At 43.3% G+C, this 18,671-nt stretch overlaps 1 protein-coding gene across 6 annotated transcripts in view; it reads right to left on the minus strand.

Annotated features, from left to right (window-relative positions):
* The window catches only part of C8H10orf90 (chromosome 8 C10orf90 homolog), a 265,705-nt gene that overhangs the window by 93,287 nt on the left and 153,747 nt on the right, over window positions 1–18,671 (minus strand). For 2 of the 6 annotated variants that reach the window (XM_054436233.2, XM_054436230.2), the window contains exons 1-2: window positions 9,527–9,593; window positions 1,845–1,936 (exon numbers count right to left, since the gene is read on the minus strand). Coding sequence is in view for 4 of the 6 variants with exons in the window: in XM_054436229.2 (XP_054292204.1) it covers window positions 1,845–1,936; window positions 9,404–9,425 (114 nt within the window). In the remaining 2 variants the exon portion in view is untranslated. Of the gene's footprint in view, window positions 1–1,844; window positions 1,937–9,403; window positions 9,602–18,671 lie in introns of those variants that run through there. The other 4 variants (XM_054436229.2, XM_054436231.2, XM_054436228.2 and 1 more) reach the window with 4 other exon arrangements.

The following is an 18,671-nucleotide window of genomic DNA, read 5'->3' on the forward strand; positions in this document are numbered from 1 at the left end:
GGAATTGAACAATGAGAACACATGGACACAGGAAGGGGAACATCACACTTCGGGGACTGTTGTGGGGTGGGGGGAGGGGGGAGGGATAGCATTGGGAGATATACCTAATGCTAGATGACGAGTTGGTGGGTGCAGCGCACCAGCATGGCACATGTATACATATGTAACTTACCTGCACGTTGCGCACATGTACCATAGAGCCTAAAGTATAATAGTAATAATAATAATAAAAAGAAAAAAAAAAAAGGAGGGAAATTCGAGTCACCTACTGACCAAATTAGATGATCCAGATGATTCCAGAGCAGGTGGTCAGAAGGTATAATTTCCAGAGTTATTGAACTCAGTCACAGATAATGACCAAGCATGACAGTGAAAGTGGAGAGAGAGAGAAGTGTGTGTGTGTGTGTGTGTGTGTGTGTGTGTGTGTGTTACAGGGATCCAGCCACATAGCCACAAACATCGACATCAACATTAGTGACTAAACTGTGATTAATTTTTGACATCAATAGGAAAATACTGAAATTTGCCAGCTCAATGTGAAAAACAGGTGACAAATATCCTCGGTTGATATCTTTCTTAAAAAAGAGTAGCAGTGGAGCTCAGAAGAACCGCCCCCATGCCCTTCCCTGACTCAATCTCTCTCCTCCTAACTGGCATCTCCATCCAAGGACAGCTCTCAGTGATCCACTGCTCTTTCCATTCATTTTCCTCCCCAAACCTAGGGCTCTGACTCCTGCTCCAAGGGAACAAATTAATTACAGCCATGCATCTTTACATCTTGAGACAGTGAGCTTGGTGCTTTCACATAGAAAGGAATTTAAATATTGATGAGTAAATCTCAGGACCCCAAATAACTTCCTTTCTCCATCTTGTGGGATTTCAGGCCCAGAGTCTCTGAAGTAAATGTTGAGCTTTATTAAATACAGAGCTAAACCAAAGTAATACCTAACACAAGCGTTTTGGGTAAAAAAATATTTTAACAGGTATCTTTCCTACTTTAATCTGTTATGAGAGATTGATTCTTATAATTCCACTCTCTCTTAGAACTACAAAAATTGGCGGCAGAATCTCCATCTGTGACAGATAGCAGATGCCTTGTAAACTGTAACATCTTGGACAGTTTTTAAAGTGAGAAAGTCCATACTGTAAATCTTGGTAACTCAAAAGGGACTTTTACCATGACAGTCCTTTAGAGCAAGCTAAGAACAAAAGCTCCAGAGCCAGGCAGGTTATACGAGCTGTGAGATTTGGGGCAAGTCACCTACTGAAGCTGTAGTTTTCTCATTTTTAGGTATTAATACAAGAGCAGTACCTGTCTTGTGGGGCTATGGGAAGGATTAACTGAACCAGTCGATTAGTCAGAGCCTGGTGTATGATACATTGATGATATTAACCACTGTGCACCAAGCTCTTTTGTTCCCTACTATCTGAAATACTTCGTTTTATAAATATGACCTCTAATTTTCCTCCCTATTCAGACCACTGACACTTTTTGCAGTTCTAACAACCTATACCAGCTTGTTAGATTTCAGAGTACCTCTTTCGCATCTTCAAAATGCTGTATGGCATATTTCTCCCTCTCTTTCTATCTCTCTCTCCAGCAGATAAATTTTAGTTTAAAATTGGGAGCAATTGCCATATTCTAAGATGCTGCAAGCTTACAAATTGTTGCTGAAGATGATGAAAGAATAATTAAATCTATAGCATGGTTAGATTGTTTGCTGCATTAATTCAATTTTGACTAAATAAAATAAAATGCAATCACATCACAAGTATGCCAGTGATTATGTTTTATAGGTGGGTGCATTTTGCTGACTATTCTAGAAGTTAGAAATGTATGTTACCTTGGTGAAGTCAGATTTCGCCTCTGTAACATCAGACTGGAGATTTTTAAGGGCAATTTCATCTCTTCTACTGTGGTAGTTGTCCCGTAATCCTAGGCAAAAGGAAATAATATTGCTACTTTTTAGTATATAAGAGGATAAAATGGAATATATAACTCTACTGTAAAATTTAATGTCACCTACTCACATATTCTATCAGCCAATAGTAAATCCAGGATAGTCTAACCATGATAAAACCTTGTACATTTCTCTTATTCCATCCCCTCCATTTAACCTCTCTGGGTTTGTTATTAGTTTATTCAGCTGCAAGATTTCTTCTTCCATATGATCGTTTGTGTCCCTTAGACTCAGTCACAATTGCATAATTTCAGCCCTATCATATTCACCAGTGTCCCAAGTTTATACTCAGCAGAAGAGAGACTCACGTCTATAGATTTCCCAACATCGCTAGAGCTAAGAATGGGTGAAATACAAAACTGATCTTCATTCAGCCTCTTAATGCAACCATTATTGGAGGGGTCATAGATGACTCGGAAACTGATATGAACACTGTTTTAGACCCTCTGAGGATAATTTAGTGATCATATAATGAGACACTCTATGTAAAATCCCCCACATGGGCCTCTCTGTGAGTATCTGCCACAAAGATAGCTAAGAATATTGTCAGGTCCAACTGGATGGGGCAGTAGACCAAGAACTGGAGAACTGGGATTCTAGTCCTGGATCCCCCAACCACTGGTTTAATAACAGTGGATCTATCTATGGATCTACTCTGCCTGAATTCCTCATCCACCAAACCTGCCCTGAGTACCTCCTGGAGTCCTGGGCAGAAGCTTTCTCTTAGATGCAAGCCAGCAGTACTACAAAGTCTACCCAAGACTTATACAGCCTTACGCTACTGACCCTCAGCAGCCACAGCACCGCCCCACTCCCCCCCAACCCCCCACCCCCGCCCCATCTCTAAAAGTGACCTTTGTCAGGTCGCTAACGTAGAAACGTGAACCAAACACAGGGAAATGGTATAAGCATGAAAGTAGGAAGCAAGTCCAGGAAGAGGCCCATTTTCTGCAGCCCAGGGTAACCACTCTGCCTCTGCAATGGAAATACTCTAGGGAAGGTGATTTTTCAAGGGGCTGTAATAAATGGCTCCCCAACTGCTAGTGCAGGTAATAAGAAAGAAGAGATTTATGAAAGCAGCTCCCTAAACTAGAGTCCTGCCTTTATCAGCTCATCAAAAACGTTTATGAACAATTTAGATATACAGTCACGCACTGCATGACAATCTTTCGGTCAATGAAGGACTGCATATGTGACAGTGGTCCAATAAGATTATAATGGAGCTGAAAAATTCTTTTCACCTACTGATGCTGTAGCTATCAGAACGTTGTAGTATAATTGTTTGTTTAAATAAAAGTAGTGTAGCCTAAGTGTGCAGTGCTCATAGTCTACAGTAGCAGAAAATACTGTCCTAGGCCTCCCCATTCACTCACCACTCACTCACTCACTCATCCAGATCAACTTCCAGTCCGACAAGCTCCATTCACGGGAATTGTCCTATACAGGTAGGCCATTTTCTGTCTTTTAGCCTGTATTTTTACTGTATCCTGTTTATGTTCAGATATGTTTAGATATACAAATACTTACCATTGTGTTACAATTGCCTACAGTATTCAGCACAGTCACACACTATACACGTTTCTAGCCCAGGAACAATAGGCCATACCATACCGCCTAGGTGCATAGGAAGCTATACCATCTAGGTTTGTACATGCTACAAGGTTCACACACCAACAAAATCCTCCAACCACATTTCTCAGAACATATCCCCATCCTGAAGCACTGCTTGACTGTAACTGAAAGCATTTTATGAGGAAAATAATGTGCTCTAATATTTTCAAGTTTGGCAGATTTGCAAAAGGGTCAGGACATGGCTCGAGGGAATTTCAAGGGCCACCACTGACCTGTCCAGAGCCTGGCTATGTCTCATCTTGTCCTTGGGTGACAGTGAGTGCCATCAGCTCTAATTCAGATGTGGGGCTGTGCCTCCATCTATGACTGCTATTGAGTGACAGAGACAGTTATTCAAGATGATGTGCACAGATTACTTTTTGTGAAGCACAAATATAAGAGCTGAAAGGTCTTTTGGATTCCTGCGCAGAGATGATGCATCATGATGAACTGACAATAAAGCTGATGAAGACAGAAATCACCTGCTCTGGTCATGTGGCATCGCATGTGGTTCAGAACTTTGGAATCAGCATAGGCTGAGGCTAGACAGGTCTGGGCCTGCATCCTGCTTGGCCCCAGGCCGACCTACAGTGGATGGGCTGTGTACCCACTCTGAGTTTCTTCTTTTATAAAATGCATGCAATAACACCTCCTGCAAAAATGCTGCTTTGCCATCCGTGCACTGAGGATATCATATGGAAAGCATTTGGGAAGGGTGGGGTGTGGAGTTAATGTTTGATAAATGACACCAGTTATGATTGGCAATGAGCAGGATCAAGGCAGCCCTCCCCAAGACCCAGCTGGTTGCTATCACTGTGGCATCAGTGGTCAGGAAGCCACTGGAATCACACCACAGAGTCTCAGCACCTGAATCCCAGATCTCGTTACTCATGTGGCTTTGAGCAAGTTACTTAGCATCCTTTGGTTCCTTACCATGAGATGAAGACAATGAGGGTATCTACTTCAGAGGGTTACTGAAAGAAATTAAATTAAATGATACAACCAGCCCTTAGTGCAATGCTCAGAATACTGAAAGAAATTGAATGACATAACTAGCCCTTAGTGCAATGCTCAGAACATAACAACATGCAGTAAACACTAGCTTTGGGGAGATGCCTCGTCTCCAGCAGGGAGGCAGAGGGACTGCCATGATCAGATGCAAAGGCTGAGCATGAGCTGCCTGTGGCTGCTGCGACAAATGACCACAAATTCAGGGCTTACACAACACAATGCGGTATTCTCCAGTTCTAGAGGTCAGAAGTCCAACCTGGCCTCACTGGTCTAAAATCAAGCTGGTGGCAGGGCTGGGTTCCTTTCTAAAAGCTCTAGGGGAGAATTCTCTTCCTTGCCTTTTTCAGCTTGTAGAGACTACTGGCGTTCCTTGGCTCACAGCCCTGCATCACTCAAACTTCTGCATCCAATATCACATCTCCTTATCTGACTCTGACCCTTCTTCCTCCCTCTTGTAAGGACCCTTGGATTAGATTGGGCCCACCTGGAAAATCCAGGCTACACTCCCCATCTCAAGGTTATTAACTAAATCTCATTTGCCAAGTCCCTTTGGCCAAGGCAACATATTTATAAGTTCCAGGGATTAAGACATGAACATCTCTGAGGGTGGAGGGGACATTATTCTGCCCACCACAGACTAGCTGGGGCAATGGAGGTAGGTGTATTGGATGTAATGTAGGGCCTTTAAAATAATGAATATAAAGTCTACATAGCAACATGAGAAAGTGCTTACAATGCTATGTTTATCAAAAGAAGGAAAAAGCCTCTGAACCACATGACTGCAACATTTAAAAAGTGTGTGTAGTAACCTAAAAAAATAGTAAAGTCGTAACTGCATCAAGAAATTGTCCTGGTTAAAGAAACAGGCAGAGGGTGTGCAGGCCCTGAACACAGCAGCATGCACACTAAGCAGGGCTTTGTCTCTAACTTAACTTCATTGATTCCCAGGCCCCTATCTGTGAAATTAGAATATGCAATCGAGACTGTCTGAGTCCTGCCCTTTGCTGGGGAACTGCCCCATACCCCAGCTGTTGGGAGAGTGACTGACAATGGCTCATAGCTTCACTCTGAGAATGACCCTCCACGTTGAAGCATGGCCCAGGATGACTCTTAGGAATACAAAGGTTGGGGCCAGGCGCGGTGGCTCACGCCTGTAATCCCAGCACTTTGGGAGGTTGAGGCAGGTGGATCATGAGGTCAAGAGATCGAGACCATCCTGGCCAACATGGTGAAACCCCATCTCTACTAAAAATACAAAAATTAGCTAGGCGTGATGGTGCACACCTGTATTCCCAGCTACTCAGGAGACTGAGACAGGAGAATCGCTTGAACCCAGAAGGTGGAGGTTATAGTGAGCTGAGATCGCGCCATTGCACTCCAGCCTGGCAACACAGTGAGACTCCGTCTCAAAAAAAAAAAAAAAAAAAAAAAAAGAAAAGAAAAAAGGAATACAAAGGTCGGGACAACTCTGCCTTTTACGCTCCAGAGCAAAAACCAAAGGCCTGACTTCATCTGAGATGACATCCTTGCTTGGCTCTTTCCCCTTCCTTATCAGGTTTCCCTCACTCTTCTGTGTTTTTTTCCTGAAGAGCAGCCCAGCCCCACTGCCCTCAATCCCTGCCTCAGGCTCTGCCTCTTGGAAACCTGACCTGAGACAGGGTCCTACCCTGCATTGCTGTTCAACAGCAAGGGCTCCCAAAATGTGGCCCCCAGACCAGCAGCATCCACACGATGGGGGCACTTGTTAGAAATTCATATTCTTGTGTCTCACCTACTGACCTGCAGACCTAGCAAATGAGGAGTTTTGAGGAGGCTCAGCCCTGTGCTTTAGGAAGAATTCAGGACATTTGGCACAGCTCAAGTCCAGCAGTGCTTATTGATCTAAGACAACTTAAGACATCTTTTACAGATGGTGAGTCTGAAGCCCCAAAAGAGAATCATAATGCTTTGATTCAAAAACCACTCCATGACTTTTAGAAAAACCACACCTAGTCTGTGGGCATGGGAATCTCAATGAGGCTTTTCACCAATGGTTTCAATGCAAATAAAACCATCATAGGAAAAAAAAAAAAAAAAAACACCACCATGAGAGCCAGCATGCTTTTATTTTGAAAGTAATTAAAAACCAGCTCAATTAACCACCCAAAGTTATTGCTGGTTTATGACTCACTTGTGTTTGCTGCTCAGCACGCCGGCCCTCTGTGCCCAGGGAGTGTGTGTGCTCACTAGTAGGTGCCAAGAGCTCTTCTCTCCTAAGATGACTGGAAGGATTGTACCCGCTGCTGTCTCCATCAGCCTGAACCACACATCCAAAACCATTCCCCAGTTTCAGCCCCTTCCCAGAGACTACAACCACCATGACTGAACACACCATGAGGCCCTGAGTCAAGTACTTCCAGAAACCCGGTTTTCTGCCTGGAGGGCGGTGTGTGTTTCAGCAACGGAATCCAACTGAGCAGGAATTTAGGCAGTGCTCAGGGTGTGTGGGGCCCTGAGCTGAGAGATAAAGGTGGGAGAGATGCTCTCTTTTTCCAGCAACTCTAAGAGAAAGTCGCGGCTTTGCTATCCCCGGCCTTGATAAGCCACGGACAGAGCCCTTCCAGCAGAGGGAACCAGGACAAGTTGGTGGAAGGGAGGAGACACTTGACATGGCCTTGTCAGATGGGGTTGGGCTTAGACAAAGGTGAATGGAGTGGAGAGGGATGGTGGCATAGCCCAAGCCACAGTCAAAGGGAAAGGCAGACATGGCTTAAGATAAAGTATGAAAGCAGAAAAATCCAGCCTATTTGGAGAATAGCAAGTAGAATATTGGGTGAAGCACAGAATATGGTTAAAAATTATGTCCAATTCCAATCTGTTGCCCAATACCGCTTGGCTTATCTCTACAAAAGTAGCAGACAGTACCATCAGGTATTGCCTCGTGAATCGATCCACCCAAGAAATGTGCAAATGGCAAATGCCCAGAGACCTTCAGTCTGTTTAATAATTACACTTACTCTCCTACCTACATCATTAGTGTCAGAGGCAGGGAAGGGGCACTCAAATTCTTACTTCTTGGATTTTTAAATGCCTTCTCTTATTTCTAGTCTTATGGAAGTCAAGGTTTATTCTGAATTTTCACCATCCTTTTAACAATACTCCTTGTTAATATTTTAAAATAGATGTTTCTCAGAGAGAATCACCTTTCAGCTTAAAGCTAAATTCAGCTAATCATCTTGGTGTGATTTGACGCTATTGACTACCCAGTTTCTCTGGGAAGTCTTCCTGTCTTCGACTTCTGGTCTCCTGTCTTTTTCCTCTTGGCTACTGTGTCTTACTTTCTTTTGGGGGTTTTCTCCTTGACATTTCTCTGTCCTGCCTTTGTGCCCTCTTCCCAAACCTGAGGGACCAATCCAGCCAAGGAGAGGCCAGATACCCTCCGTGAGCACTGCCTCAGAGCCAGCTGCCTCCAAGTCGCCTCAAACAGCTTTTGCAAAAGGAAACCAAGCCCCTTCATGGTTCTCCATCCCTTCTGTGTCATCGCCTTGGCCAGTGGTTGAGCAAAAACCAAAGGCCTGACTTCATCTGAGGCAACATCCTCCTCACCCTCCCATTGCCCTCACTGGAAACGGAGGCGCCCACTCCGCACCCACCCCCCACCTCCAACATCCAACTGAAAGCCAAGGCCGGTTTGCTCCTGAGACAAAGGCTCTGCTCCATTGCATCAGTTCACCTCCCTGCCCTGCTGGTGTCAGCAAGGTCACAATCAAGCTGGTGACCCCATCAGCCTCATCTCCCAGCCAGTCCTGCCAAACCTTCTTGACATTGCCAGTTTGTGACCGTGAAGGCCACATGGTCCTCCAAAACTCAAACGCAAGGGATTCGTTTCTCCCCAAGAAAAGGTACAAAATTGAAGCACACACGTAGGGGGACCCTGGGAGTTCAAGGAGCCCAGGTTAGAAATCCTTAAACCCAGCCTGCTTCCCACAGGGGCTGGCTTGATGACCATGAGTGCTGCCTTCACCTTTTCCCCACTGGGCTAACTCCTAACTCCTCACCCGTGACACGAGTGATCTAAGAGAAGATCGCTTCTCTTAGAAGGATGTCCCGATCCGCTGCTACCCCACATGGCCCCCAAGCTGGACTGGTGCCTGCATTCATTCCCAGCACTGCCGTGAAAAGTGACTGCAAAGGGAGCAGCTGGATACAACAGGGACTTACTCCTTCCCAGTTCTGGAGGCCAGAAATCCAGGTGTCAGGACTGTGCTCCCTCTGAAGGCCCTAGGGGAGGACCCTTCCTTGCCCTTCTCAGTGTCCCGTGGTTGCTGGCATCCTCTGTGTCCCTCAGCTTGGGACAGCCCCTCTCTAATCTCTGCCTCCACCTGCACATGGCCATCTTCCCTGGATGTGCCTCCAAAACTCTCTCCTTTATAAAGACACCAGTCATTTGATGTAAGCCCCACCCTACTCCAGTGTGACCTCATCTTAACTCCATGACATCTGCAAAGGTCCTTATCCAAATGGCCCTTATCTCAATAAGGTCACATTCACAGGTATCAGGGGTTAGGCCTGGAACATATCTTTTTCAGAACACTATTCAGCCAGCCGACACTAGCGCCCCCAACAGGCGCTGCTGTGCATCCTTTTCATGCTGTTGTGTAATGATCTGTTCCTGAGTGTCTCCCCAAGTTGGCCCAGGTCTTTAGAGATAACTGGTTCATCTCCTTTCCCCTGGGGCCTCACACAGTACTGGGCCCACAAGATACTCAGCGTGGACAGAACGAACAGATTACTTTATATTTTAATAAGGGTTATATCTGTGGGGAAAAATTAGAACATACCTTCTCCAGACAGTTCGAGCATATTCTACTGAGGTTTCAAAGCCATTTTACTCAGTTTCAAAGGTCTTTTAATGACAAGGATGTATTTGGCTAAATGAAAGAAAAAAAATGGCCACAGTTTACCTCTGTAACTAGGCTCAGAATGAGTCAGGCTTCCACCTTCCAGCCTCGGCCAAAGAACTTCAAAGCTCTATGTGTGATGAAGTCACCAGAATGTTTACAGGGCAACCAGGGGAGGTGACATACAAGCCCACCTTGTGACATTTCTTGTTAGCAGCAATCATCTCTTTGATATTTACATCTGAGGCTTCTTTGATGAGTAAAACAAGTTTGCATAAGAGTTATTTAAAAGTTTTCTTAGTATTAAAATATATCCAGATAACATCACACTGGTGATTAATCTACTTGTTACCAATTTTTTTACAAATGGTTTATATAGAAAAATGAGGAATATTACAGTTTACCATGCAAGCTCTTATAAGAATGATTGGTTTTCAATTTAGTGAAATATCTTTGACACTAAATTATAATGAGAGTTGTTATATAATTTATACCCAACCAAATTTGAGGTAGCTTATAGTTAATAATGCAATCTAAAAACACTAAAACTGATTTTTATTTTTTTTTATTTTTTTTTATTTTTTTTTTTTCATTAGAGATATTAATATAATTTAAATGGAATACAGGACATTATTTCTAAGACTGTATAAGGATACTCATGGTAATGTGTGAAATACAGATATAAAACTAAAACACACAAAAGTTTCTGGTGTCACCTAACAGAATTTTTATGCTCCCCAACAGAAAATTAGGCAGATTAGTTTAAAAAGTAACCAAAGGTATATTTATCAAACATGTTATTATTATTATTATTGAGAGCGGTGCCACAATTGCTTTCTCCTCTCATTTACATGCTGAAAGGAATTTCTGCTCTTCTCTGTTTTTGGAAATTCTGTCTTTATTCCTAATGTGATACTTCAGACTTTGAAATATGGTGGGCCACATTTTACTCTTGGACAGAGCCGTGGTTCACATGTTACAGACCCTGTTACTCTCTCATTTGCCTCAATGCTCAGGCATGAAGAGCACTCTTGGGTTTTTTGTTAACGTGCTTGGACAGTGCCCAGGATCTAGTAGGAATGCTGGCTCTCCTTCTTACAGGTACTCTCTTTCACCACTGATTCTGTGTGTTAGTTGGACCAGGCATCTGCAAACAGGGATATTTTTACTTCTTTCTTTCTGGTTTAGATGGGTTTAATTTATTTTTCTTTTTTTTTTTTTTTTTTTTTTTTATTTATTTTCTTTTATTATTATTATTATTGTTATTATACTTTAGGTTTTATGGTACATGTGCACAATGTGCAGGTAAGTTACATATGTATACATGTGCCATGCTGGTGCGCTGCACCCACCAACTCGTCATCTAGCGTTAGGTATATCTCCCAATGCTATCCCTCCCCCCTCCCCCCACCCCACAACAGTCCCCAGAGTGTGATGTTCCCCTTCCTGTGTCCATGTGTTCTCATTGTTCAATTCCCACCTATGAGTGAGAATATGCGGTGTTTGGTTTTTTGTTCTTGCGATAGTTTACTGAGAATGATGATTTCCAATTTCATCCATGTCCCTACAAAGGACGTGAACTCATCATTTTTTATGGCTGCATAGTATTCCATGGTGTATATGTGCCACATTTTCTTAATCCAGTCTATCATTGTTGGACATTTGGGTTGGTTCCAAGTCTTTGCTATTGTGAATAATGCCGCAATAAACATACGTGTGCATGTGTCTTTATAGCAGCATGATTTATAGTCCTTTGGGTATATACCCAGTAATGGGATGGCTGGGTCGAATGGAATTTGTAGTTCTAGATCCCTGAGGAATCGCCACACTGACTTCCACAAGGGTTGAACTAGTTTACAGTCCCACCAACAGTGTAAAAGTGTTCCTATTTCTCCACATCCTCTCCAGCACCTGTTGTTTCCTGACTTTTTAATGATTGCCATTCTAACTGGTGTGAGATGGTATCTCATTGTGGTTTTGATTTGCATTTCTCTGATAGCCAGTGATGGTGAGCATTTTTTCATGTGTTTTTTGGCTGCATCAATGTCTTCTTTTGAGAAGTGTCTGTTCATGTCCTTTGCCCACTTTTTGATGGGGTTGTTTGTTTTTTTCTTGTAAATTTGTTGGAGTTCATTGTAGATTCTGGATATTAGCCCTTTGTCAGATGAGTAGGTTGCGAAAATTTTCTCCCATTTTGTAGGTTGCCTGTTCACTCTGATGGTAGTTTCTTTTGCTGTGCAGAAGCTCTTGAGTTTAATTAGATCCCATTTGTCAATTTTGGCTTTTGTTGCCATTGCTTTTGGTGTTTTAGACATGAAGTCCTTGCCCATGCCTATGTCCTGAATGGTAATGCCTAGGTTTTCTTCTAGGGTTTTTATGGTTTTAGGTCTAACATTTAAGTCTTTAATCCATCTTGAATTGATTTTTGTATAAGGTGTAAGGAAGGGATCCAGTTTCAGCTTTCTACATATGGCTAGCCAGTTTTCCCAGCACCATTTATTAAATAGGGAATCCTTTCCCCATTGCTTGTTTTTGTCAGGTTTGTCAAAGATCAGATACTTGTAGATATGTGGCATTATTTCTGATGGCTCTGTTCTGTTCCATTGATCTATATCTCTGTTTTGGTACCAGTACCATGCTGTTTTGGTTACTGTAGCCTTGTAGTATAGTTTGAAGTCAGGTAGTGTGATGCCTCCAGCTTTGTTCTTTTGGCTTAGGATTGACTTGGCGATGCGGGCTCTTTTTTGGTTCCATATGAACTTTAAAGTAGTTTTTTCCAATTCTGTGAAGAAAGTCATTGGTAGTTTGATGGGGATGGCATTGAATCTGTAAATTACCTTGGGAAGGATGGCCATTTTCATGATATTGATTCTTCCTACCCATGAGCATGGAATGTTCTTCCATTTGTTTGTATCCTCTTTTATTTCCTTGAGCAGTGGTTTGTAGTTCTCCTTGAAGAGGTCTTTCACATCCCTTGTAAGTTGGATTCCTAGGTATTTTATTCTCTTTGAAGCAATTGTGAATGGGAGTTCACTCATGATTTGGCTCTCTGTTTGTCTGTTATTGATGTATAAGAATGCTTGTGATTTTTGCACATTGATTTTGTATCCTGAGACTTTGCTGAAGTTGCTTATCAGCTTAAGGAGATTTTGGGCTGAGACAATGGGGTTTTCTAGATATACTATCATGTCATCTGCAAACAGGGACAATTTGACTTCCTCTTTTCCTAATTGAATACCCTTGATTTCCTTCTCCTGCCTAATTGCCCTGGCCAGAACTTCCAACACTATGTTGAATAGAAGTGGTGAGAGAGGGCATCCCTGTCTTGTGCCAGTTTTCAAAGGGAATGCTTCCAGTTTTTGCCCATTCAGTATGATATTGGCTGTGGGTTTGTCATAAATAGCTCTTATTATTTTGAGATACGTCCCATCAATTCCTAATTTATTGAGAGTTTTTAGCATGAAGGGTTGTTGAATTTTGTCAAAGGCCTTTTCTGCATCTATTGAGATAATCATGTGGTTTTTGTCTTTCGTTCTGTTTATATGCTGGATTACATTTATTGATTTGCGTATATTGAACCAGCCTTGCATCCCAGGGATGAAGCCCACTTGATCATGGTGGATAAGCTTTTTGATGTGCTGCTGGATTCGATTTGCCAGTATTTTATTGAGGATTTTTGCATCAATGTTCATCAAGGATATTGGTCTAAAATTCTCTTTTTTTGTTGTGTCTCTGCCAGGCTTTGGTATCAGGATGATGCTGGCCTCATAAAATGAGTTAGGGAGGATTCCCTCTTTTTCTATTGATTGGAATAGTTTCAGAAGGAATGGTACCAGCTCCTCCTTGTACCTCTGGTAGAATTCGGCTGTGAATCCATCTGGACCTGGACTTTTTTTGGTTGGTAAGCTATTGATTATTGCCACAATTTCAGCTCCTGTTATTGGTCTATTCAGAGATTCAACTTCTTCCTGGTTTAGTCTTGGGAGGGTGTATGTGTTGAGGAATTTATCCATTTCTTCTAGATTTTCTAGTTTATTTGCATAGAGGTGTTTGTAATATTCTCTGATGGTAGTTTGTATTTCTGTGGGATCGGTGGTGATATCCCCTTTATCATTTTTTATTGCATCTATTTGATTCTTCTCTCTTTTTTTCTTTATTAATCTTGCTAGCGGTCTATCAATTTTGTTGATCCTTTCAAAAAACCAGCTCCTGGATTCATTTATTTTTTGAAGGGTTTTTTGTGTCTCTATTTCCTTCAGTTCTGCTCTGATTTTAGTTATTTCTTGCCTTCTGCTAGCTTTTGAATGTGTTTGCTCTTGCTTTTCTAGTTCTTTTAATTGTGATGTTAGGGTATCAATTTTGGATCTTTCCTGCTTTCTCTTGTGGGCATTTAGTGCTATAAATTTCCCTCTACACACTGCTTTGAATGCATCCCAGAGATTCTGGTATGTTGTGTCTTGGTTCTCGTTGGTTTCAAAGAACATCTTTATTTCTGCCTTCATTTCGTTATGTACCCAGTAGTCATTCAGGAGCAGGTTGTTCAGTTTCCACGTAGTTGAGCGGTTTTGAGTGAGATTCTTAATCCTGAGTTCTAGCTTGATTGCACTGTGATCTGAGAGACAGTTTGTTACAATTTCTGTTCTTTTACATTTATTGAGGAGAGCTTTACTTCCAAGTATATGGTCAATTTTGGAATAGGTGTGGTGTGGTGCTGAAAAAAATGTATATTCTGTTGATTTGGGGTGGAGAGTTCTGTAGATGTCTATTAGGTCTGCTTGGTGCAGAGCTGAGTTCAATTCCTGGGTATCCTTGTTGACTTTCTGTCTCGTTGATCTGTCTAATGTTGACAGTGGGGTGTTAAAGTCTCCCATTATTAATGTGTGGGAGTCTAAGTCTCTTTGTAGGTCACTCAGGACTTGCTTTATGAATCTGGGTGCTCCTGTATTGGGTGCATATATATTTAGGATAGTTAGCTCTTCTTGTTGAATTAATCCCTTTACCATTATGTAATGGCCTTCTTTGTCTCTTTTGATCTTTGTTGGTTTAAAGTCTGTTTTATCAGAGACTAGGATTGCAACCCCTGCCTTTTTTTGTTTTCCATTTGCTTGGTAGATCTTCCTCCATCCTTTTATTTTGAGCCTATGTGTGTCTCTGCACGTGAGATGGGTTTCCTGAATACAGCACACTGATGGGTCTTGAGTCTTTATCCAGTTTGCCAGTCTGTGTCTTTTAATTGGAGCATTTAGTCCATTTACATTTAAAGTTAATATTGTTATGTGTGAATTTGATCCTGTCATTATGATGTTAGCCGGATATTTTTCTCGTTAGTTGATGCAGTCTCTTCCTAGTCTCGATGTTCTTTACATTTCGGTATGATTTTGCAGTGGCTGGTACCGGTTGTGCCTTTCCATGTTTAGCGCTTCCTTCAGGAGCTCTTTTAGGGCAGGCCTGGTGGTGACAAAATCTCTCAGCATTTGCTTGTCTGTAAAGTATTTTATTTCTCCTTCACTTATGAAGCTTAGTTTGGCAGGATATGAAATTCTGGGTTGAAAATTCTTTTCTTTAAGAATGTTGAATATTGGCCCCCACTCTCTTCTGGCTTGTAGGGTTTCTGCCGAGAGATCCGCTGTTAGTCTGATGGGCTTCCCTTTGATGGTAACCCGACCTTTCTCTCTGGCTGCCCTTAACATTTTTTCCTTCATTTCAACTTTGGTGAATCTGACAATTATGTGTCTTGGAGTTGCTCTTCTCGAGGAGTATCTTTGTGGCGTTCTCTGTATTTCCTGAATCTGAATGTTGGCCTGCCTTGCTAGATTGGGGAAGTTCTCCTGGATAATATCCTGCAGAGTGTTTTCCAACTTGGTTCCATTCTCCCCGTCACTTTCAGGTACACCAATCAGACGTAGATTTGGTCTTTTCACATAGTCCCACATTTCTTGGAGGCTTTGCTCGTTTCTTTTTATTCTTTTTTCTCTAAACTTCCCTTCTCGCTTCATTTCATTCATTTCATCTTCCAGGGCTGATACCCTTTCTTCCATTTGATCGCATCGGCTCCTGAGGCTTCTGCATTCTTCACGTAGTTCTCGAGCCTTGGTTTTCAGCTCCATCAGCTCCCTTAAGCACTTCTCTGTATTGGTTATTCTAGTTATACATTCTTCTAAATTTTTTTCAAAGTTTTCAACTTCTTTGCCTTTGGTTTGAATATCCTCCCGTAGCTCGGAGTAATTTGATCGTCTGAAGCCTTCTTCTCTCAGCTCGTCAAAGTCATTCTCCGTCCAGCTTTGTTCCGTTGCTGGTGAGGAACTGCGTTCCTTTGGAGGAGGAGAGGTACTCTGGTTTTTAGAGTTTCCAGTTTTTCTGGTCTGTTTTTTCCCCATCTTTGTGGTTTTATCTACTTTTGGTCTTTGATGATGGTGATGTACAGATGGGTTTTTGGTGTGGATGTCCTTTCTGTTAGTTTTCCTTCTAACAGACAGAACCCTCTGCTGCAGGTCTGTTGGAGTACCTGGCCGGCCGTGTGAGGTGTCAGTCTGCCCCTGCTGGGGGGTGCCTCCCAGTTAGGCTGCTCGGGGGTCAGGGGTCAGGGACCCACTTGAGGAGGCAGTCAGCCGGTTCTCAGATCTCCAGCTGCGTGCTGGGAGAACCACTGCTCTCCTCACAGCTGTCAGACAGGGACATTTAAGTCTGCAGAGGTTACTGCTGTCTTTTTGTTTGTCTGTGTCCTGCCCCCAGAGGTGGAGCCTACAGAGGCAGGCAGGCCTCCTTGAGCTGTGGTGGGCTCCACCCAGTTCAAGCTTCCAGGCTGCTTTGTTTACCTAAGCGAGCCTGGGCAATGGCGGGCGCCCCTCCCCCAGCCTCACTGCCGACTTGCTGTTTGATCTCAGACTGCTGTGCTGGCAATCAGCGAGACTCCGTGGGCGTAGGACCCTCTGAGCCAGGTGCGGGCTATACTCTCCTGGGGCACCGTTTCCTAAGCCCGTCGGAAAAGCACAGTATTCGGGTGGGAGTGGCCCGATTTTCCAGGTGCCGTCTGTCACCCCTGGAAGGGGAACTCCCTGACCCCTTGCGCTTCCCGAGTGAGGCAATGCCTCGCCCCTGCTTCGGCTGGCGCACGGTGCGCTCACCCACTGACCTGCGCCCACTGTCTGGCACTCCCTAGTGAGATGAACACGGTACCTCAGATGGAAATGCAGAAATCACCCGTCTTCTGCGTCGCTCGCGCTGGGAGCTGTAGACCGGAGCTGTTCCTATTCGGCCATCTTGGCTCAAAACTGATTTTTAAAAAAAGCAAATAATGAGCTGGAGAAGTCATTGAATCAAACTCAAAAGTCTGGACTAAAGATGGCACCGGCAGCCGGGCGTGGTGGCTCACGCTTGTAATCCCAGCACTTTGGGAGGCCAAGGTGGGTGGATCCCCTAAGGTCAGAAGTTCGAGACCAGCCTGACCAACATGGAGAAATCCCGTCTCTACTAAAAGTACAAAATTAGCCAGGCATGATGGTGCATGCCTGTAATCCCAGCTACTTGGGAGGCTGAGACAGGAGAATTGCTTGAACCTGGGAGGCAGAGGTTGCAGTGAGCCGAGATAGCGCCATTGCACTCCAGCCTGGGCAGCAAGAGTGAAACTCCATTTCAAAAACAAACAAACAAAAAAAGAGATGGCACTGGCATAGACGAATCGCAACTGCAGGGTGAGTTCCCCACTGCTGAAGCAAAAGGGGAAATGTGAGAAATTGCATAACTTATTGCCTTTCCAGTGAAATACACCATTTTATAAGGAGAGCCATTTTATCTCCTGGGATAAAGCCTCAGTCATTACATAAATGCACAGTGGCTTTGTAAGCAGATTCACAAACACAAGATAAATTTAAATTTCACTGGATAATCCCAAGCCCCTTGCATCTGGTCAGTGTCTCCGTCACGTCATAATGGCTAAAACGCATTGCACGTTTATCATGAGCCACACACCTGCTAAATGCTGGACAGGTGTCATGTCCTTTAATGGGAGAAATGACTTTGTGGGGAGGGCAATATGACTACTCGTTTTACAGATGAGGAAGTTGAGCTCCATCTAAGTCTCTTACCAGGTGTCACCCCTCCAGTAAGACTAAAACTGTGAGCTTGCAATATGAATAATCACTGTACATGATTAGGTGAAGGTAAAAGTAGAACAGCTTGAGTTTTGACGCCTGGTCCAGGTTGATGCTTGGTGCCACCACATTTTAATGCTGTCTAGCCTTGGATGAGCCACGTAACCTCCTGGCCTCTGTTTGTTCCTCTGTAAGACAGAGGCTGGCATAGGCTTTGTTGGGCTGGGAATTATTAAATGAAGCAAATAAAGGTTTTCATGGGCTTAGCACAGTGCCGTCACAGAACGGGCCCTCAAAAAACAATGTGTTATTAGATACAGTTTTACACATAATTTCCATCTCTCTCAGAAAATTATGGTTTACAATAAAGACATTTTAAAAGCCTATTCTACTGAATTTTGTGGTCACTTGGGCTCTAGATGAATCTGAGACCCCTGGAGTGTGAAGCACAGTCTTCTGGCCCTTGGCGGCCAGGGTGGGTTGTTCCAGCTTTGCTTTCCCTGTGGCTGGAGTGTGGGTCTCTCTTGGTGACAGAGCAGGGGCACCAGCCTCAAGGATGATGACAACAGCCAAATACAATAATGCATGTGAAAGCACCCCACTCATGGGTACCGCACTGATGTGATCATGCCACTATCTCAGCACAGCAAACATTTACAGAGAAGATATCACATTTGAGGGCCTGAGTTGGCTGCTGAGATAGCAAAGATGCAGAGAACACAGGAATCTCTGTCTTGGAAGAACTCACAGTCTAACGAGGAGATGACACACATAAAGAGATATTTTTCCATACAGTATGGATCTGACCATTTTCTTTTCTCTCATGAGTTGTCTCATTTTTTGAAACCCATGATAAAATACACTTAAAATGTATCATGTTCATCATTTCTAAGTGTGCAGTGGTATTAAATACTTTCCTAACATGCAAGCATTACCATCATCCATCTCTAGAACTCTTTAACCTGCAAAATGGAAACTCTCTCCCCATTAAACACTAACTGCCCCTTCCCACCTTCCCCCAGCCCCTAACAACCACCATTCTACTGTCTGTTCCTACAAATTTGCCTACTCTAGGAACCTCATACAAATGGAATCATACAGTATTTGCCTTTGTGTGG

The sequence above is a fragment of the Pongo pygmaeus genome, chromosome 8, assembly GCF_028885625.2.
Source record: "Pongo pygmaeus isolate AG05252 chromosome 8, NHGRI_mPonPyg2-v2.0_pri, whole genome shotgun sequence".
In the NCBI taxonomy this organism is placed as follows: domain Eukaryota; kingdom Metazoa; phylum Chordata; class Mammalia; order Primates; family Hominidae; genus Pongo; species Pongo pygmaeus.